The following is a 23,174-nucleotide window of genomic DNA, read 5'->3' as shown; positions in this document are numbered from 1 at the left end:
CTAGTTCCCCAGGTGTCTTCTGGTCAGGTGAAAGGGAGGGAAGGTGACTTACCTGGGGCTCCAGGCCCTGTACCTGCTTCTGCCTTACCCCAGTGGGACACCCTGGCTTAGCATTTCCCTGCAGGTGAGGGCTGTACAGGTGAGGTCTCGGCTGCAAGGTGAGGCATCTGCTGCCCTGAACGTGCCAGCAGAGCAGGGGGTTTACCTGATCCTGACCTTTATTATTTATGCCAGCTCTGCTCCCTGCCCACTGTCTTCTCTTGCTGCAATCCTACTACCTCTGTTTCTGCTACCAGGATGCTAGGACCTCTGGGGACCCTGTGAGGGAGGGGACAACCTCAGGGAGACTGTCCTCACTTTCCTTCCCTTCCTGCCTGCCAGGGGTGAGTCAATTACCTGAGCTTCTCAGGGGCTCGAGCGGAGTCAAATACTCTGCAGATTGGGATTTGGGGCCCTGGCTGCTGGCGTTGGCAGGAGGGCAGTCCTGCCGTTGCCCTTTGGGGCTGAGGAGGCTGCCTGACGTGCCCCTCTACCTTTATCTTTCCCCATCCAGGTCACTTATCTAATTAAATGTCTTTTTAAAGATTTTAAAAATCAAGCAACACACAAATATTTATTTCTTCTTACTAAATAATTGAAATGTCACAAATGAGGCTAAAAGTTATGCAATGGCCAGCCATATGATCATGATGATGAACTTGAAAGGCAACCTTACAGACTTCTGTATGCATGTGGCATGTGAACAAACACAAACCCATAAGATAAGAAGGGAGGGTTTCGTTGTGCTTTTGGGGAGGTTGTTTTATTTTTGAGGTGACATTCTTATACCATAAAGTTAATCACTTTAAAGTGAATAATCCAGTGGTATTTATATAGTACATTCACAATGTTGGGCAACCACCACCTCTATCTAGTTCCAGAACATTTTCATCACCCCAAAAGGAGGCCCCATTCCCTTAGCAGTTGTCCTTCCCCAGCCCTTGGCAACCATGCATCTGCTCTTTGTCCCTACAGATTTGCCTGTTCTGGACATTTCATATAGATGGAGTCATTCAGTATGTGGCCTTTGGGGTCTGGCTTTTTTTGCTCAGCATGTTTTCAAGATTCATCCATCGTATAGCACATATCAGTGCTTCATTCTTTTTTTTTTTTGAAGCAAACATATCAAGATTTTATTGTCTTCATGATTAAAAATATGAAGCTTAGAACTGGATCACTTGGCCCTTTCTCTTCTTATCTCCTCCTAGTTCAAAATGCTTGCATCTCTTAATAGCCAGCATTCTCTTAGATCTGCAGTTGGGCTCAACACATTGAAGCCTCAGGACAATCTTCTTTGTAGATTTAGCCTTTTCACGGGAAATCAGCTTAATCTGCCCACCATAACCACTCTGCTTCCTGTCATAATGCCACTTGCCCTGTGCATACAGAGAATCCTTGCCCTTCTTGTACTGTGTCACTTTGTGGGGCTGATGCTTGCCACACTTCTTACAGAAAGACCGGCGGGTTTTAGGAACGTTCACCATGTTTGTGAGAGTGCTATCCGCGTGGAAAGAAGTGCTTCATTCTTTTTTATGGCTGAATAATATTCCTGTGTGGACAGACCATGTTTTGTTTATCCATTCATCAATTGATAGACATTTAGGTTATTTCCACCTTTGGGCTATAGTGAATGGTGCTGCTATGAATATTCTTGTACAAGGATTTGCTTGAATTCTTTTCAGTTTTTTAGGGTGCATACCTAGGAGTGAAATTGCTGGATCATATGGAAATTCTGTTTAATTTTTGACGAATCACCAAACTGTTTTCCATACTGTGTGTTTTAACACAGATCTGGTTGTTCTCTAAGTACTTCTCTATAACTTGGCTTTTTCACTTAACATCTCAGAATGATATCCACATTAGTTTATATAGACCAAGGATTCTCAACCTTAGCACTGTTGACATTTAGGGCTGGATCGTTTGTGGAGGGGGCTGTCATGTATATTGCAGGATGTTTAACAGCATCCTTGATCTCCTTTCCCTAGATGACAGTAGCTTCCCCGCCCCAGCCATGACAAAAACATCTCCAGACATTGCCAAATGTCCCCTCAGGGGCAAAATGACCCCTCAGTGGGAACCACTGCTATAGCACTGCCTCACTTTTACAAAATCAGTTTGATATTCAATTTTATGAATATATGCAATGTATATTTAACTAAGACACCTCAGTTGCTTCCAATTTTTCACTGTTATTATGCAATACATATCCTTTTATTTTTTTAAGATTTAAAAAAATTTTTATTGGGGAACAGTGCGTTTTTCCAGGATCCATCAGCCCCAAGTCAAGTAGTTGTTTCAATCTAGTTGTGGAGGGCGCACCTCAGCGGCCCATGTGAGAATCAAACTGGCGACCTTGGTGTTATGAGCACTGTGCCCTGCTCTCTAACCACCTGAGCCAACCGGCCATCCCAATACGTATCCTTTTGTGTCTTTTACTATACATAGGCACAATCTGATTCAAATATAAATTAAGTAATGAGATGATCAGGTTATAGGAAATATGATTCTTAAATTTAAGAAGAATTAACAAATTAAACTCCCAAGTGGCTGTGCGAATTCACGCTTTCAGCACCTGTGTGTTGGAGGTTATATTTTCCATACCTTCATTAACACTTGATACAGTGAACCTTGATGTTGCCCATATGACTACCAAGTGGTCTCACCTTGTCACTGTACTTTGTATTTCCCGAATTACTAGTGGGAAATCTCCATTGTTTATGAGCCATATAGGTTTTCTCTATTTGATATGTCTGTCCAAAGCCTTTCCTTATTGATTTGCAGGCATTTTTAAAGATTTCTAAAGAGATCCTAAATACTAATTTTGTCTACCAATCTTTATCCTTTGCCTTCTGTTTCTTGTGCCTTAATACTATTTCTGTCAGAAACGTTTTCCTTAGTTTCTTCTAATGATATAAGATTAGGGGCGAAAACCTATATGTCGGTCTGCTGCCTGTTTTTATAAATAAAGTGCCCTTTCATTGACATCATGGTTGTTTCTGTGCTACAAAGGCAGAGTTGAGTAGTCGTGTTGGAGATATAGGGCCTACAGAATTGAAAATATCTACCATCTGGCCATTTATAGAAAAAGTTTGCCAATCTCTCAAACTTTAATCACCCAAAAAATATTTTTTAATAATTCCAGGTTCCTTTTAAATTGTTTTTTTAAAAAAAGCCTTATTTATAATTTTTTAAGAGCAGTTTAAATTCACAGCAAAATTGAAAGGAAAGTAGAGATTTCCCATATGCCCCTTCCCCACCCACATGCACAGCCTCTCTCCCACTATCAACAGCCCCAAAAGAAGTGTATTTGTTACAACCCATGAACCTACATTGACACGTCATCAGCAGAAATCCAAAAAAATCATCAAAATCCAAAAAAAATTAAGATAGATTAAGAGACCTCTGGGACAACATTTAGTGTAATAACATTCGCATCATAGGGGTACCAGGAGAAGAGAGAAAGCAAGAAATTGAGAACCTATTGAAGAAATAATGACTGAATCTTTCCTAACCTGGCAAAGAAAATAGACATACAAGTCCAGGAAGCACAGAGTCCCAAACAAGATGAACCCAAACAGGCCCACACCAAAACACATTATAATTAGAATGGCAAAGGTTAAAGAAAAAGAGAATCCTAAAAGAGAAAGTCAGCTAGTAATTTACAAGGGAGCTCCCATAAGATTGTCAGATAATTTCTCAACAGAAACTTTACAGGCTATACGGGATTGGCACAAAATATTTAATGTGATGAAAAGCAAGGACTTACAACCAAGATTACTCTACCAAGCAAAGTTATCATTTGTAATTGAAGGACAGATAAAGAGCTTCCCAGATAAGAAAAAGTTATAGGAGTTCATCATCACCAAACCAGTATTACAAGAAATGTTAGAGGGACTTCTTTAAGATGGAAAAAAGTTCAAAATTATGAGTAATAAAATGGCAATAGCTACATATCTATCAACAATTACTTCCATGTAATTCAAAAGACATAGGAGGGCTGAATGGATAAGAAAAGAAGACCCATTCATATATTGTCTACAAGAGACTCACTTTAGATTGAAAGACACACAGATGAAAAGTAAAAGGATGGAAAAACATATTTCATTAAAATGGAGACAAAATTTTTTTTTAAAGCTGGAAAAACAATTCTTATGTCAGACAAAATATACTTTAAAACAAAGGCCATAACAAGAGACAAAGAAGGACCAGTAATCCCACTTCAGGGTACTTATCTGAAAAAACCCAAAGGCTACTTCGAGGGGACATGGGCATCTATATGTTCAGTACAACATTGTTTACAATGGCCAAGATGTGGAGGCAGCCTGGGTGTCTGTTGATGGAAGAACGTATAAAGAGGGGGTGGTACATACTCATATATACAATGGAATATTGCTTGGCCATGGAAGGTAATGGGTTCTTGCCATCTGTGGCAGCATGTATGGACCTGGAGGGTACTGTCCTGAGTGGAGTGTCAGACAGAGAAAGACAGATGCAATGAGATTTTGCTTATATGTGGAATCTAAAGAATAAAATAAACAAACAAACCAGAAACAAACTCATAGATACAGAGAACATATTGATGGTTGCCAGATTGGGGAGGTGGAGGGGCGTTGGGGTTGAGTGAAAAAAGAGAAGGGAGTAAGAAGTATAAATTGGTTATTACGTAGTAATCATAGGGATATAGAATATAGCATGAGGAATATAGTCAATAATATTGTAATAACTATGAATGGTGTCATATTGTTACTAGATTTGTTGGGGTGATAGATGCGATGTTGGGGGCAGGGTGAAAAAGGTGAAGGAATTAAGAAGTACAAACTAATAGTTACAAAATAGTCATGGGGATGTAAAGTGAAACATAGGGAATATAGTCAATAATATGGTAATAACTTTGTATAGTGCCAGGTGGGTACTGGACTAGTTAGGGGTATCATTTTTGAAATGATACAAATATCTAATCACTATGCTGTACACCTGAAATTAATATAAAATAATATTGAATGTCAACTGTAATTGAAAAATTTAAAAAAGGGGGAAAAAGTGAAGGTGAATAAGAGGTTCAAATCTCCAGGTATAAAACAAATAAGTCATGGGGATATAATGTACAGCATAGGGAATATAGTCAGTAATATTGTGATAGTGTGGTATGTTATCTATCAGATGGTTGCTGAACTTATGGTGATCACTTCTTTAGGTATATAAATGTTGAATAACAATAGTGCACACCTGAAACTAAAACAATATTGTATGTTAGCTATATTTTCATAAAAATATTTTTAAAAAGAAATAAATGTTGGTGAGGATGTGGAGAAAAGGGAACTCTCATACACTGTTGTGGGAATATAAATTGATATAGCTACTATAGAAAACAGTATGGAAGTGTTCCTCACAAAATTAAAAATAGGTCTACTATATGATCCAGCTTCTGGGTATATATTCAAAGGAAATAAAAACTGGATTTTGAAGAGATATATGCACTCCTATATTCATTGCAGCATTATTTACAATAGCCAAGATATGGAAACAACCTAAATGCCCATCAACAGATGCATGAACAAAGAAGATATGATGTATATATACATGAAATATTACTCAGCCATGAGAAGGGAGGATATACTTCCACTTCCAACAACATGATGGACCTTTGAGCACATTATGTTAAGTGAGATAAGTCAGGCAGAGAAAGACAAGTACTATATGATATCATTTATATATGGAATCTAAAAAAAGTCAAATTCATAAAAAACAGAATGGTGGTTATCAGGGGATGGGGGTTGAGGGAATAAGGTTGATGTTGTTGGGGCCGGCCGAGTGGCTCAGTTGGTTAGAGCGTGAGCTCTGAGCAACAGATTCGCCGGTTCAATTTCCACATGGGTCAGTGAGCTGCGCCTGAGCTGAGCGCCACTGAGCTGGTAGGAGCACGTGCTCTTAACAAGGTTGCTGGTTCGACACCCGTATGGGATGGTGGGCTGTGGACCCCCTCCCCCAACTAACATTGAACATGGTGCCTTGAGCTGAGCAGCCGTGAGCTGCCCATGGGGAAGCCACATGGCACAGCATGCAACAAGGTTGTGGGTTCAACTCCCGCATGGGATGGTGGACTACGCCTCCCCACAACTAGATTGAAAGTGGCGACTGGACTTGGAGCTGAGCTTGCGTCCTCCACAACTTAGATTGAAGGACATCAACTTGGAGCTGATGAGTTCTGGAAAAACACAGTGTTCCCCTTCCCCAATTCCCCAATAAAAATATTTAAAAGCAATAAAGATTGATGTTGTTTAGGATAGAAACTTGCAACAGGGAGTAAATAAGCCATGGAGTCTAACGCACAGCATAATGAATATGGACAAAAATATTGTACTACAATAATCAAGCTTGCTATGAGGCTAAAACTTAATTAACCCAACCACTAAAATGAAAGAATAATTACGTAAGGTGACAGAGGTGCTAAATATCACTACAATGGCAATCATATTACAATATATAAATGAATCAGATTAACACATTGTGCACCTTAAATTTACACAATGTTATAGGTATGTCAAATATATTCAATTAAAAATAAAATACTGGGCCGGCCGAGTGGCGCGTTGGTTAAGAACTGGCTTGGGACGCCAGAGGGCCCCGGTTCGGATCCCACATATGAGGGCCAGTGACACTGCCCTCCACAGCTAAGATGCTGAACAGCAGCTCAACCTGGAGCTGGGCTGCTGTGAGTCGCCTGTGATGGCATAGGCTGCAGTCCCTGTGGCAGTGGGTTGCCATGGGCTACCGTGTGTAGCCAGCAGCCAGCAGCCAGTGTGAGCGGCCAGCAGCCGCAGTGAGCGACTGTCCAGAAGCCGGCGACTGATCTGCCTTGCCCAGGAAGAGCGCAATGATGGTGCCAACTTGGGCCAGTGAAGCAGCGTCCTCCACAGCTGGACTGAAGAACAAACGACAGCAAAATTGTCTGTTCCCCTTCCCCCAATTCCCCAGCACTGTTCTCATCCCCCCAATTCCCCAATAAAAAATAATCTAAAAAAAAATACTTACATGAATGATAAGTTTGTATCCACCTTTAAAAAAGGGAAAGAAAAAAGAAAAACCACCCTGACTTCTAGCGTTAGCAATCATTAGTTTATTTCAAAAGCAATTGGGTCTAAAAAGAGTCTTCAAAGAGGCTTAGCAAAGTGGTTCCCGCTGAGAAGTTTCCTGAGGGTGCTCTTCAGATCTGGGTTCCGCAGGCTGTAGATAAAGGGGTTCAGGATGGGAGCCACCATTGTGTACATCACGGTGGCTGCCATGTCCCTCTGGGTGGTGTGTGTGGATGTGGGGTTTAAGTAGACCCCAATGATGGTCCCGTAGACGAGAAAAATGATGCAAAGGTGAGAGACACAGGTGGAGAATGCTCTTGCCCCAGGCTGAGGGCACCTCCCACACAGCCACAGCAATAAGTGTGTAAGAGCCCATGATGCACACAAAAGGTGACAGAACCCCTGAGCTCTCAAGGACCAACACCAGCCTCTTGTTGACTTGCATGTCAGAGCAGGAGCGCTTGATCAAGGCATTGAGGTCACAGGAGAAGTGTGGGATCCTACCGGTGCAAAAGGACAAGTGAGTCATCAGAATAGTGTGGACCATGGAGATGAGGTTGGACAAGACCCAGAGTACCACCACCAGCAAGGCACATCGAAGGATGCTCATGATTGTCATGTAGTACAGCGGGCAGCAGATGGCCAGGTAGCGGTCGTAAGCCATAGCCGAGGGAAGGATGCTGTCAGCTGTCCCAAAGGCGATGAAGGAATACATCTGGGCCAGGCATGAGAAGAAGGAGATGGTGGTGTGCCCACACAGGTGGTTCAGCAGCATCTTGGGGATGGTCGTGGAGGTAAAGCACGTGTCAAGAAGAGACAAGTTGCTGAGGAAGAGGTACATGGGGCTGTGGAGGTGAGGGTCTGAGACGATGGCCAGGATGGTGAGCAGGTTCCCCAGGCACCCAATCAGATACAGGCTGCAGGACAGCTCGAAGAGCACCTGCTGCTGCTGGGGCTGCTCAGAGAGGCCGAGGAGGATGAACTCACAGACTCAGGTCCGATTGTCCCTGTCTGGTCAGTTCTAAAACCAGAAACAAGGATGTCAACAGTGGTTGGACTCCCCGGGAGGAAACAAGTCACCTCAATGCTGTTCTCCCACCCACCTTTCCAGGTGCACCTCACTTAACCTCTCTGAGCCTCAGTTTCCTCATCTGTTACATGGGACTAATAATTCTAACCTTTTAGGATCATTATAAGGATTAAGTGAAAAAATATGTGTAAGGGGCTTAAATTCATACCTGACATGTAATACGGATAATTATTTTTATTTGTGAGATCTCTCAGTGATGCTATCAAAATAGTAACATGTTAATTAGCTTGATTGTGGCAATGATTTCACAGTCTACCAAAACATCAAGTTGTACACTTAATTATATACTATTTTTATCAGTCAGTTATATCTCAATAAAGATGGGGGGAAAATAAAACTATAGTAAACTGCCTAAATATTTCCAGGATTTGTTTTTAAAAAATGAAAATAAATAATAGAGTGATTAAAGGCATCAACTATAAAGCCAGACAGCCTGGGTTTAAATCCCAGCTCTGCAACTTACCAGCTGTGTGACATTGGGCAAGTTATTTAACCTCTCTGTGCCTTAGTTTTCCGATCTGTAATATGAGGATAATAATAGTACCTGCCCTAAGGAGTTGTTGTGAAGATGTGATGGGTTAATATGTAAAATGCTGAACCTTAATATTTTTTTGACAGTTAACACCTCTTAGAATAGATTGGTGGTTGCCAGAAATGAGGATTGCAGGGGGTTGGGGGTGTGGGCAAATGGATAAAGGGAGTCAAAAGGTACAAAGTCCAGTTGTAAAATAATTAAGTCGGGGCCCGCCGAGTGGCTCAGTTGGTTAAGAGCATGAGCTCTGAGCATCAGGGATGCCGGTTCGATTCCCACATGGGCCAGTGAGCTGCACCTCCATCTGAACTGCCAACAGGTGGCAGATGGCTCAGCTGGGGAGAGCATGTTCTCCTAACAACAAGGTTGCTGGTTTGACTCCCGTGTGGGATGATGGGCTACGCCCACCCGCATCTGAGATTGAACGCGGCACCTTGAGCTGAGCGGATGCCAGCTGCCAACAGGCGGCTGGATGATGACTAGACTTGGAGCTGAGCTAACTGCGCCCTCCACAACTAAGATCGAAGGACAACAACTTGGCTGTTCCCCTTCCCCAATTCTCCAACAGTGTTCCCCTTCCCCAATTCCCCATAAAATCTTTAAATAAATAAATAAATAAATAAATAAATAAATAAATAAGTCATGGGAGTGTAATGTACAGCATGGTAACTATAGGTAACAATACTGTATTGCATATTTAAAAGTTGCTAACAGAGTAGATCTTAAAAGTTTTCATCACAAGAAAAAATTTTGTAACTATGTAGAGTGACAGATGTTAACTAGACTTATCGTGGTGATTATTTTGCAATATATACAAATATTGACTCATTCTGCTGTACACTTGAAACTAATACAATGTTGTATGCCAATTATACCTCAATTTAAAAAACATCTTAGTGGTTGAAAGCAAGGGGTTCTGGGTCCTGAATGATCCTGTTTAAATGCCATACCTGACACTTTATTAGCTGTGGGAGCCAGTGACAGATATGCCCAAAGCCTCAGTTTCCTGGGAGGAGTAAATGAGACAATGAGTGTGGAGCCCTATAAAAGGATGCTTTTTATAAAAGCACCACTGAAATGTTACAACAATGTATCTTTTACATCAGCCTCCTCTTTGGGCTATGAGAGCACGTACAGATTCATTATATCGTGGGGTAGGTTATTTCCAAAGGGAGCTAATTTCACTCATTTTATGTTTCTTAACATCAGTGTTAGAGACAAACCATCTTATTTGTCCACAAATTCTGGCCCCACTTGCCAAGTGGGACTTGCGTTACCCTGAGCCTGGCCTCTACTGGGCAGCCCACTGACTCTATATCAGTCAGTTTAGGCTAAATTATGCTGCATAACATAGGGTATATGTACAAATCTCAGTGGTTGACAGCAATGAAGGCTTATTTCTCACTCAGGCTATATGCCCATCACATGTTGCTATGGCTGTACTCCAGGAATTCACTCCAGGACTCCGGCCAGAGGCTAAACCTTTGGGAAACTGCCAGTTATCACAGCAGCGGGAAAAATGAAAGATGTGCTGGCTCCTAAGAGCTTCTGCCAGGAAACACCCTCCACATTTCAATGGCCAAGCCTGGTGTCAAGGGAGTGAAGAGATAGAAATCTCCCCCAGGAGGCAGCAGCAAGTGTGTGAAAAATAACAGACTCTCCAAAGCTTTTTGGTTGCCACACTCTTCTACTGGAGGTTGAGGAGAAGAGTGCATGCATTTCTTTGTGAGACAACCTGTCCATTTTTTGTATCGGCAGAGTCCTATGCTCAGAGCCCAGGCATGCTATTTACCCTGCAGTCCACACACTGGATGCCACATTATGCTCAGGGCACATTGGAGCTGTGAAAATATTTATGATACCGGTGGCAGGTGTCTTGATGCAGAGGACTCCGCCATCTTCCACAGTCCCTCACAGGTTTCATTCAATGACTCTGAATTTCTGGCTTCAGCACCTACTTCTCTCCAAACTCCTACTTAATTATCCTGTTGCTTCCTGGACATCACTCCCAGACACCTCCTACCTCAGGCATTCCAGCCTCAAGAGGCCCAAAATGGGTTCTCCACTGCCAGAGCTACCGAGGTTGCCCTGGGCATGTGTACTGCACAATTCTATGGGGTGCACAACCCTAGCCAGCACAACCAACTCCTCTCTCACCTCTCACATCCTCATCGATTCCTAATTTGTCATCCTCATCTCTCAGACAGAAGTAGAAAATGTATTCCCAGAGTGAGCACCCCAATCCAGGCCACTACCGTCTCCCAGCTGGATGACCCACCAGGTGCTCATCTCCGGATCGACACTCTCGTCCCCTGCAATCCATTCTCCATACTACAGCCAAAGTGAAAGTGAAAATGTAGATGGGCTCTTACCCAACTTTACCCTGCCATGGCTCACTACTGCTCCTCTCACTCCAGGCGTCTTCAGCTTCCGTCTTCCTGGCTTTGTCTCCTGCCCAGAGCCTTCCACCTGTCGTGCCTCCTATTTGGAAACCTCTAGCCCCTAGCTTCGCCTCACCTCCATTACCTTCACTTCTGCAGGAATGCCCTGCTTGATCGCCTTCTATTGGGTGGAGCCCAGGGGCTCTCAACCTGGGCACTACTGACATTTGGGGCTGGACACCTTTTTTTGTGGTGGGAACAGCCCCATTATTGTAGAATGTTGAGCAGCATTCCTGGCCTCAACCCACTGGATGCCAGTAGCACCCTTCCCACCCCAGTTGCAACAAGCAAAAACACCTTGAGGTCCGTTGTAGAGGGGTCAAAATTGCCTCCCTTTGAGGATCTAGGTTAAACTCCACCCCCCTCCGCCCCCGAACTCTCTCTTCCCACAACACCTGCACAGTTCAACTAACTTTGAGCAGGACAATGACATTTATTCAATGCAATCCATATTTGAACTAACCACTTGACACATATCATTCTACTGAACCCTCAACACTTCCATGAGGCAGGCAGCTGAGGCTCCAAACTTAACTCCTGCTTGAAACTGGGATCCAGCCAGGCTCTGGTTCTGGTGTCTTCTCTCTTCACCAGCTCCCAATAATGCTGTCTCCCATGAGGCTCTGAAGCAGAGAATCTTAAGTCCTTGTGGGTGAAACTAAGCAGAGAGCCCCCAGCCTCTGAGGGGTACTTCCAAGGAGGTCCTCCCCTGATACCACTCCCCTGCAGCTTGTCTTCCTGATACACATACGTGAGCAATGGCCACTGTACCTCTGTCAGATTCCAGGACCTCTCAGCCCCCAAGTGTCATGTGTGCAGGGGTTAGGGGCTGCTGCTGCCTCAAGTTTGTTTTGTGGCTGTAGAGAAGGAACATGGTTTCTTAGGAAACACACAGCAGAACAATTACCATCAGGTTTATACCAGACTCTCTGACCCCACAGGCATGGTGCCCAGTGAATCTTGTTGGAGCAAATACAATTAGCTCACTTTTCCTAGTGAGGTCTTTGAGCCTAGCAACCCCATGGGAAAGAATTTTGCCCCAAGAGCATTATCTTTCTTCAGACCTGTCTCTCTTAGTTGACAGAGGTATAGCATGGCACCCAATTTTTCCCATGAAGGAGCTTTTAAATAGGTTATTACTAATAATGGTTATAGTGCATTAAATATTTGTTGTGTGGTTGGAGCTGTGTTGAGCATGCAGTGTCTTATAATTCCCACAAAAGCCTGATGAGGATAGAAACTGAGGCTCTCACTTGTCCATCATCACACAGCTTGAAGGGGCAGATCTAGGATTCAACCTAGGTAGTACAGCTCCAGGGAAAAAAACTAATGAACATAAATGGCTCTGAGCATACACATAAAAGATTTTAATACCTGGATGGCTGAATTGTATGTATACAGTCTAATGGTTTCTAGTATATTCACAGTTGTATAACTACCACCATAATCAATTTTAGAATATTTTTATCAAAAATAAACCCTGCATATTTTGGAACTCACCCCCCAACACACACACACACACACACACACACACACTTTCCACTTCTCTCCAGGTCTAAGCAATTACTAATTTTCCTTCTGTCTCTATAGATTTGTCTATTATGGACATTTCATATAGATGGAATTATACAGACTTTTGTGTCTGGTTTCTTTCACTCAGCATATTGTTTTCAGATCCATCCATGTTGTAGCATGTGTCAGTAATTCATTTTTTAAATTGTTGAATAATATTCTGTTAGCACATAATACCACATTTTGTTTATCTAGTCATCCACTGATGAACATTTGGGGTGTTACCACCTTTTAGCTATTATGAATAGTGCTGCTGTGAACATTCACATATAAGTTTTGTTTGAGAACCTGTTTTCAGTTCTTTTGGGTATACATCCAGGAGTAGAACTGCTGGGTTGTCGGAAAAGTCACGACGCATTTTTGCAATGAAAAACATAGAAAAAATACATCATGACTGTTCCAACAACCCAATAGTAATCCTATTTTTGCCAATGAGGAACTGCCAAGCTGGTTTTCATAATGACTGTACCATTTTACATTCTTACCAGCAGTGGACAATAGTTCCAATTTCTCCACACACCTGTCAACACTTACTGTTTTCTGTTTGGTTCTTTTTAAAATTTATAGTCATTCTAATGGGTATGAAGAGATATCTCATTGTGGTTTTGATTTGCATTTCAATAATGGTGTTGAGCTTTTTTTTAAAAAAGAAGTTTAGGTTCATTAATAAGAAGCGAGGGCCGGCCGAGTGGCGCATTGATTAAGAGCTGGCTTGGGACGCCAGCTCTGAGCAGCAGGGCCCCGGTTCCGATCCCACATGCAGGCCAGTGACACTGCGCCCTCTACAGCTAAGATGGTGAACAGCTCGACCTGGAACTGGGCTGCCATGAGTCGCCAGCGAAGGCGTAGGCTGCAGCCCCTGCTGCAGTGGGCTGCCATAAGCTACTGTGTGTGGCTGGCAGCCAGCGTGAGTGGCTGGCAGCCAGTGTGAACTGCTAAGAGCTGCTGTAAACAGCCATTCAGAGGCTGGTGACTGATCTGCCTCAGCCGGGAAGAAGCGCAATGATGATACCAACATGGGCCAGTGAAGCAACGTCCTCCACAACTAGACTGAAGAACAAAAGGATAGCAACTTGTCTGTTCCCCTCCCCCCAATTCCCCAGCGCTGTTTCCCTCCCCAATTCCCCAATAAAATCTTTAAAAAAATATCAGAAGTGAAGGTCTAATGACTACATCTTTGTTTAGCATCTTTTCATGTGCTTATACATGCTACAATGTGGACGAACCCTGAAAACATCATGATAAGTGAAAAAAACCAGACACTAAGGGTAACGTATTACATAATTCCATGTATATGAAATGTCTGGAAGAGACAGAAAGTAGAATTGTGATTACTAGGGGCTGGGGTAGGGGAGAATGGGGAGTGACTGTTTAATGAAGATGGGGTCTCCTTTGAGGGTGCTGAAAATGTCCTGGAGCTAGATATAGGAGATGTTTGCACAACATTGTGAGTGCATTAAATACCACTTAATTGTTTGCTTTCATGATTAATTTTATGTTATGCAAATTTTACTCAATACTAAAAAAGAAATTCAATCTTCCTCATGGTTTAAGAAATTCCAATAAGAACAATGAAATACAACTTTTGGCCTGGCAGACTTGTAGAAATGCACAACATGGATAACACTCGGTATTGGCAAGGGTATGGGGATGGGGGAGTGAGCATGTTCATGAACTGCTAGTGGGAATGAAATTAGTACAACCCTTTGGGGAGAGTAATTGGTGGGTGGAGTTTGTCTTGTTGAAGAACGATTTCTTGAGGTCCTGGATGCCTTAATTATAGCTTCCTCTAGAGTCCAGTGAAACACATATGCCTCAGAGTGTCCACCAAGACCTGCCCAAGCTTCTGAGATGGATTTGCAAATGGCGTCCTCTACCTACTGTGTGTTTTCTCAGGTCATCCAAAAAGTAGATGCTAAGACAGAATGAGACACACAAGGATTTACTAGGAAAGACTCCTGTGAGGGAGAATGAGAAGGACCTGGAAGAGAATGGGAGAGCTATAGACCACCAGGCAGGGCTGACCCCTGTGGAGAAGAGAAAGGAGAGAATATTTGGTAAAAATATCTTAGATCACAGTGCAGTTCTAAGAAAGTTTTGGTAAAGTTGATGGGGATCGCTGGAGCCAAAGTCTCCATCCTAGGAGGCCCATTGCACTCAAACATTGGCCTTGGTGTGAATGCGATGGTGATTTCAGGTTGTCAGTCATTGACGTTCCCCACACTTGTAGGCATGAGAGGTGCATTTCCATGGCACTTCACATACATTCATGTACCCAGAGCTACCCTATACTTTGAATGACTCCTGTGTCAATTTGTCTCAGCTGTCGGACCACATGGGTTTCTAAGCTTAGAGAATGACCATACTGAGTTCAAGGGGGTCTCTGTCACAGGAAAAAATTGTCTCAATTTTTTCACTCCCCTTTTGTGCTTCTCAGGGACAGCATTGGCCCCCATTTCTCCCTTTTGGGGCACTTTTAACCCTCGAGCACACATATAAGATTGATCAGAAGACTCAAGTAGCTCTAAGATCTGTACCTATTCCTTGGTGGCATGAAATTTCTTTCATAGATATGTCTGGGTTATAGCAGCCTGACGGTGGTAACACACTGACTTGGGGGGACATTCGCCATGGACCTAAGATGATTTCAGGGATCTGAGATACAGATTGGTCAACACCACCCTGGAGCCTGAGTTGTGTGTGGTCCTTCGCATGTGCTCTTGTGTGTTCATTTTCTGATGGCATCTCTGGTCCTCAGTTTCCAAGTGGGGAAGGAGTAGTGGCAGAAATCCTTTCCCCTATGCATTCTTTGCTGCTGGCCTCCATTGTGATCTCCCATAGGTTAGCTACAGGCTCTGTACCACATGCTTAGCCACCTACCAGGAGGTTCAGGACTCTCTTCTCCAATTTTTTTTGACATTGTTGCTCTGTAACACCAATTGTTCCTTTCAATAAATGTCCTCTTTTGAGCCCTGGGTTTGGGCCCCAGCTCTATCACTAACATGCCATTTGACCTCAAAAAAAATTTTTTAACATGAACTCCTGAACCTCAGTCTTCTCATCTACAAACTGGAAGTAATAACAGCACTTCCTTGCCAAAGTGGATCCCATGATTGGTCATGTTCATGTAAACATGCTATGTGACACTTACTATGCCATCAGAAAATCTGTATGTGCCAGTATTATTATAAGACATTCAACACCAGGCTTGAGAGTTTGGACTCTGGGAGTGGCTCTGCCATTGCACTCCATACAAGGGCATAAACGCTCCCTGACTTACAATAGTTCAACTTATAATTTTTTGACTTTATAATGGTGTGAAAGTGATACACATTCAGCAGAAGCCATACTTCTAGTGGTCTACAATACTCTTTTATGATGCTAGGCAGGGCCAGGGAGCCACAGCTCCAGTCATGAGGGTAAACAACCAATACTCTACAGTGTATTCATTGTGTTAGATGTTTTGCCCAACTTTAAGCTAATGTAAGTGTTCTGAGTACATTTAAGGTGGGCTAAGCTAAGCTATGATGTTTGGTAGGTTAGGTGTATTAAATGCATTTCAGCATATGATATTTTTAACTTATGATGGGTTTATCGGGATGTAGCCCCATCATAAGTCGAGGAGCATCTGTATATTGAGTTTCAACTGTGTGCCCAGAACTTTTATAGGCCCTGGGGACACAGAGATACATCATATCCAGTCTCAGACCCATAATTCAGCAGCCACACTGCAATGTGCAGGGCTGTGGGGGAGATATCTGCTGGTGGCTATGGGAAAATGTGGAGGAAGGAGTGTTTTCTCTGGACTTAAAGGATGAATAGGAGTTCTCTTAGCTAATAGCAAGGGAAAGAGAATTCCTGCCATGGGGACCGAAATCAATAAAAGTATAGAGTTAGAAAATGCATGGTTGGATGATGTCTTCATGCCAGAACAGTGGGGAGAGATTAGCTATAGACTAAAGGCTGAACTTGGCTTTGGAATGGACCCTGCAGGGCTCAGGGACATGACCATGCACCATCTTGGGGTAGGGTCCTAAAGGTCCCTTCTGTCCTCTCCTGCTCTGTTTAACTATTGATAGTGACTAGTAATTCAAGGGAGCCTTGAATTGAGTAGCCTGTGGAGAAGTAGTAATAGGAGCTCTCAAACACCTGCCAGGCATTGGGCTGTACTCACAAGTGGATTCTGAAGGAGAAGGCAGATGTTCCTAGGGCTGAGAATTAGATGTCTCCCCCAATTCCAACACCCCTGCCAACTTTATATCTCTAAGCTAAAATGAGACAGGAGTATTTTGAATTTCTTGAATACGCCAGCCTCTCTCTTTCCCCAGGTCCCACCGCATCCCTCATGCCTCACTCCCATCTGCCTCAATCAATCAGTCTCAGGTCACATGTCACCACCTCTAGGAAGCCTACTATGCTTCCTGTACCTGACTGGGTCAGGTGCCCCTGACTCCTAGTTTCCCCTGAAGTCCCCATTACATGGTGTTGCCATTGCTTGGTTATGTTTCTGTGTCTCTCACTAGACTTCTATGGATCTCCTGCGAACAGAGATGGCATCTCACTGGTTGCATGCTGTGTTCCCAGCACCAAGGATGGTAAATATTAAATAGAAGAGTAAATATTCAATAAATATATACATTGAAGAAAATAGCAAATGAAGGACATACAGGGTGCCACGAGACCCTGTAGTGTAGGTAGCGGGTTGGAGGAGGTGCCATCTGAGCTGAACTTTGAAGGGGAAACAATGGTCCCCAGTACACAGTGTCAGGGAGTGAATCACAGGCAGAGAGACCAGCAGAGGCATGGGGAAGTGCCCCGAATGGGGCCAGGGGAAGTCAGACCGGGGCCAAAATGCGAAGGGCCTTGAAGGTACCTTAAAATAATCACTCTAGAACTCAGGGAAAGGGTGGGCTGGAAGGAGAGGCAAGGGAGGGGCTTGGGCAACCAGCTTGGCAAGGTAAGATGCCAGCCTGCACTAAGGGTCTAGCCAACATTTTCCTGAAGCTCTATCCCAGTGGGAAAGCAGAAGACACAGAATGTGGGAGGAATCTTGGGGGATTTCCTGGCACAACTCAAATAAGGGAAGGACATCAGAGGGGCAGACATTCAACCAAGAAATGAACCCAGGGCTAAGGAGAAGTATCTTGAATGCTGCTTCTGAATGCCCAGAGAGGTCAGGATACAAGGCTAAGGTCACAAAGGAGGTCAGTACTAAACTAGGATTGGAATGGAGGAGACCAGAGTCACAGTTCAGCTGCATCCTACAGCCCTGCCTGGAGGGAGCAGTGTGACCTTGGACGAGTGACTTGGCCTTGCTGGGTGGGCCTCACTTTCTCTTTTGTAAATGAGGTTGAATTATACAGATAAGAGACACAATGCATGTAAATAGCCTGGCACAGAGTAGGTGCTTGATCCCAGTGAACTCCCCTCTCTCAATCCCCATTTCGAATTTTTTCTTTCTTTCTTTCTTTCTTTTTTTAAAGATTTTATTGGGGAATCGGGGAAGGGGAACAGACAAGTTGCTGTCCTTTTTTGTTCTTCAGTCTAGTTGTGGAGGACGTTGCTTCACTGGCCCATGTTGGTATTATCATTGCGCTCTTCCCGGCTGAGGCAGATCAGTCGCCGGCCATTGGATGGCCACTCACGGTGGCTCTTGGCAGATCACGCCGGCTGCCAGCTGCTGGCTGCTCACGCTGGCTGCCAGCCACTCACGGTAGCTTATGGCAGCCCACTGCTGCTTCACTGCAGCCTACGCCGTCGCTGGCGACTCATGGCAGCCCAGCTCCAGGTTAAGCTGTTGTTCACCATTTTAGCTGTAGAGGCCACAGCATCACTGGCCCTCATGTGGGATCCAAATTGGGGTCCTGCTGCTCAGAGCTGGTGTCCCAAGCCAACTCTTAACCAATGCGCCACTCGGCTGGCCCTCGAATTTTTTCTTGAACTATGGACACTGTCACAGATATTTGTTGAGCACCTCTTATGTGCTGAGCAGCATGTGGCCACTAGAAAAACAATTGTGAATAAAGTCTTTTTGAACCATGGCCTTGTAGCTTTGCTCAACTTTTCTCCCAGGCAGGACCCATGCATTTCCAGATCTCTCCACTGGGTTTGACCCAGGGGGTGGCCAATGAATATTGGTTCAAATTGTTTCACTTCCCAAACATTTATCTGTATCTGAGTATCTTATGCACTCACCTGTCTCCCTCCTTTGTCTGGGAACTCTTAGAAGTGAATTCGGGTCCCTGTCATCTTTTATCTCTAGCACAAACTAGGTATACCATAAATATTAATAGGATACAATCCCCACTAAGGATTGGACAGTTAAGTTGAATTGAAGGGCTCCCCAAATCCTTGGCCAACATTTTGCTCAAGAGATCTCCTCTTCTCTGAGATAAGTGGGTGTCTGCTGGAAAATGGAGAATGGGTACCTCCTGTTTGATCTGCTCTTTGATAACTGAGTAAAATCAGAACTGGCCACATTAGCTGGTTAGTTTGATAAGCATGACCAGCCTCAGTACCTGAAGACTCTGCATGCGATAACTCTTCTCTCCAGCTCAGAGGAAGTTCAGCCCCAGTAAGCATGTATTCAACAGATGTGTCAGGAACTCCTGAGACCATTGCTGGGGAGACTGAAGTGACCAGGACTGACACAGTACCTGCTGTCATGGAAAGTACAGTGGAGGGGAAAAGGTAGATGATGAACAACTGAATTTAGTAAAGAGGGTCAGGAGTTTGAAGATGGGAGGTATTAACCTAAAAATAAAAAGCCCTTTCAAAGTGACAGACAACAAGTATTTATTTAAGATTGATAAGAATACCTATTTGGGGGCAGCCAATTGGCGTGTTGGTTAAGAATTGGATTGGGAGTGCGAGCTCTGAGCAGCAAGGCCACAGGTTTGGATCCCACATAGGCCAGTGATGCTGCGCCCTCTACAGCTAAGATGGTGAACAACAGCTTGACCTGGAGCTGGGCTACCATGAGTCGCTGGCGATGGCTAAGCTGCAGTGGGGCTGCAGTGGGCTGCCATGAGCTACCGTCCAATGGCCAGCAACTGATCTGCCTCACCCGGGAAAAGGGCAATGATAATACCAACATGGGCAATGTCCTCCACAACTAGACTGAAGAACAAAAAGATAGCAACTTGTCTGTTCCCCTTCCCTGATTCCCCAATAAAATCTTAAAAAAAACAAAACAAAACCTATTTGGGAAGTACTGATTTGGGCAGAAGTTCAAATAGTGTTTGGTTAGGAGACAAAGGCAATGGGTATTTATGAGAAAGGGAAGGGGAACAATTACATCAATAGAAAGAAGGCATTTCTGGTGGTGCAGAAAACATAATATGGTGGCAATATAGTGACACTAATTCTATTTTTTTTTTAATTTTCAGTCTGGTAGTCATAGTCCTGTAGTAATCATAACTGCTTTCTTGTTATCCTTGAAAATAGTTGTTTCTGGGGGGTAGGGGCAGCTGGTTAGCTCAGGTGGTTAGAGCACAGGCTCGTAACACCAAGGTTGCTGGTTCGATCCCCGCATGGGCCATGGAGCTGTGCCCTCCACAACTAGATTGAAGACAACTACTTGACTTGGAGCTGATGAGTCCTGGAAAACCACACTCTTCCCCAATAAAATTCTTTAAATAAAAAGAGAGAGAAAAAGAAAGAAAGAAAGAAAGAAAGAAAGAAAGAAAGAAAGAAAGAAAGAAAGAAAGAAAGAAAGAAAGAAAGAAAGAAAGAAAGAAAAACAGTTGTTTGGGGCACAATGTTGCTCTAAGTCCAATCCCAAGGTTATTTTGCCCTGTTTTAACCTTCCAAAGGTTTGAGGCATTAAGTCATGCAAGGAATTTTCTCTGGGATGGCAGCTCCATCTCAATTTTAAAGTGGCTTTATTTATTTATTTATTTATTTATTTAGACATTTTCTCCATTTGATCAAGCACAGATCTTCCCTTGAAAGCATCACTGATCAATTATTAAAAGCATCATTGGTCCTCCACTGGCAGGTGGCTCATTTTGGGTGTATCATGCTATTATCGGTCCCTCATCTCCAGGAAGGCTCATTCCTGGTATGTAATGTCCCACTTAGGAAGAAAAGTAGTTTTCTTTTTCTCTGGGATCCTTAGGCAATTGGCTATGAGAGACCAACAACCTAATCCACTGAGAGTAAGGCAGACTGGAGTGGAATAAGGAGTTCATGGAGAAGGTGGCATTTCAGGTAAGACATTCAGCTCCAGGGGCAGAGGGAGAGGAAAGGGTACGCCAGGCAGAAGAGACAGCATGTGTAAAGGATCTGATATAGGAAGGCGATTGTCCATCCAAGGAACAGAAGAAGGCCAATGTGACAGGGGGCTTGGGCAACAAGGAGAGGAGATGGCTCAAAATGGCCTAAAATGACTGGTAGGGGTCAGATTATAGAGGACATTACCCCATAATCCCAACAAGCATGAGATGACGCTCTTTTACACTGGGATACTGGCTGTGATACACCCACAAGGGTCGGTGAGATCCTGTGACGTCAATCACACTGAAAAGTGAATTTCAGATAATTAGGGGAGGGACATTCACATTTCAGAAGGATTTTGCAGCTCACAGACTTGCCATAAAGTTGTCATGAGTCATTTCTTTATTGAGCACCTATTAGGTGCCAGCCTATGGAAACACAATGGTGAGCAAGTCCAAGCGGTCCTATTCTCTCAGACCCCCAGTTTAGTGGGGGAGCAGGGTGGGTGTTGGTCAAGTAACTTATATAACACAGCGCAGTGAGATGAAAGCAGAAGACTCGGCCGCCCTCAGAGTTCTGGAGACCTTCACGTCCATGCACACCCAGCAACATGGGGCACTCACAGTAGCCACACTCAACATCAGGTGCTTTACATGCTTTGGGTTCTGCTGCCCAGAGCACCACAGTGCATGCTGTAGCATTTGGCTATCTGGAACTCTGGGAAGAGAACGCCACCTCCAATTCCCATTTGCATCTCTTGATATTAATCAAATGCTCAAGTTTGGGCTTGAGCCTAAGCAGGAAAACTATCTGGGGACCATTGCTCGGGAGTGGGGTGAAACTGGCTCTGTCCCCACCTTGGCTCTGAGCTATGCATCAGACCTCATCTGCCTGCTGCACTGCTGCTGCTTCTTAGGGATTCTTTAATTTGCACAAAGGAGGTGGGGGACTGGGGAATTGAGAATCAACTTTTAATGAGCTCCCAAGTGTCACCGAAAAGGCCGTGGCTTGTTCACTAACAAAACTTGAAATTGGTTTCTCAGGGTTATTATGCTAGCAGAGTTTGGCAGACTGTGCAGGGTGCATGTCCCATTGGGCTATTTAATACCAGTCAAGTCAATAATATTTTTAATCTATCTGTGACCTCAAGGAAGAATGCCCAGAAGCCTTGATTGATGGGCACAGAGGGCATTGGGGTGGGGCTGGAGGTGGAGGGTTCAGATGAATGCTAATTGACTGCTAAGGAGACCTCACTTTAATTGATTTCTCTAAGGATTTCTTTTCTTTTTTTTTCTTAATTTATTGTTTTCATTTAATAAACAGCTGGCCATGAGTGTGAATTATTTGTTTCTCTTCAGGTTCTTAAACACAGGTTAAATAGGCAAGGGGAGATTTGTGTAGTTACGTGGATAGCTTCTTGCTTTAGGCCACTGACTCACATCAGACAGATATGGGTTCAAATCCTGACCCTGCCACTTCCTGGCTGTGTCACCTTGGTGTAGTAAATTAACCTCTCTGAGCCTCTGTCTGCAAATAAGGAAGTCGACAGTAATAGCATCTGCCTCATGGCATATAAACTTGCTGGCACTTAGTAAATGTTTGATAAATGCTAGGTAGTATTGTTTCACTACTCAGTAGAGTCCTGTAGGTGTTGGAGCCAACCAACTACTTGGTTGACCTGACCCCATGTTTTGAGAACTCATCCAGTCATTCATCCCACCAACACTTATTGAGTGTTTTCTGTGTTCCAGGCTCTGGGAACTCAAGCACAGAGCAAGCAAGGTAAGGTCCTCCACCTTCCTGGTGTTTATCTCATTGTGGAGTGAAAATAATTCACAAGGATATGAGGAAGTGAATCCAAGGGTTACACATTTGTACTAGTGTCTTAAAGGAAATAAAAAGCATGCCGTGGTTTTAAAATCATGTGTCGCAGGCATTGAATTAGATGCCTCCATGTTTCAGTTTGTTACACTGTCCATCGATATGAGTGACTAGTTGAGACCCGGATGCTCCAGAAGAAGCGTTTTTCTCATGATTAAAGGCATCCAAGAGGAAATGACCCGCCCAGGGAGGAAGGGAGGCTTCAAACAGAGATCGGCACCCTTTCTCCCATTGGATGTGGAAGGGGGAAGGATTCCTAAGTTCCTTTCGATTTGGTGGGGACTGTTTCAATGGTCAGGGACAGAAATACAAATTTTAGGCAAAACACA

At 43.8% G+C, this 23,174-nt stretch overlaps 2 protein-coding genes across 2 annotated transcripts; both read right to left on the bottom strand.

Moving 5' to 3' along the window:
- Positions 1-1,202: 1,202 nt before the first annotated feature.
- Positions 1,203-1,523, bottom strand: LOC109382410 (60S ribosomal protein L36a-like). The gene has a single exon (XM_019641855.1). The coding sequence runs from the start codon at positions 1,521-1,523 to the stop codon at positions 1,203-1,205; it is 321 nt and encodes a 106-aa protein (XP_019497400.1).
- Positions 1,524-7,190: 5,667 nt separating this feature from the next.
- Positions 7,191-10,632, bottom strand: LOC109382391 (olfactory receptor 1N1-like). Its single transcript, XM_019641837.1, has 3 exons — positions 10,597-10,632; positions 7,450-8,067; positions 7,191-7,328 (listed from the first exon to the last, which is right to left on the bottom strand). The coding sequence occupies exons 1-3, from the start codon at positions 10,630-10,632 to the stop codon at positions 7,191-7,193; spliced, it is 792 nt and encodes a 263-aa protein (XP_019497382.1).
- Positions 10,633-23,174: the final 12,542 nt, after the last annotated feature.

The sequence above is a fragment of the Hipposideros armiger genome, unplaced genomic scaffold, assembly GCF_001890085.2.
Source record: "Hipposideros armiger isolate ML-2016 unplaced genomic scaffold, ASM189008v1 scaffold_64, whole genome shotgun sequence".
NCBI classification, from domain to species: domain Eukaryota; kingdom Metazoa; phylum Chordata; class Mammalia; order Chiroptera; family Hipposideridae; genus Hipposideros; species Hipposideros armiger.
This window is presented reverse-complemented; position numbering and strand designations above follow the sequence as displayed.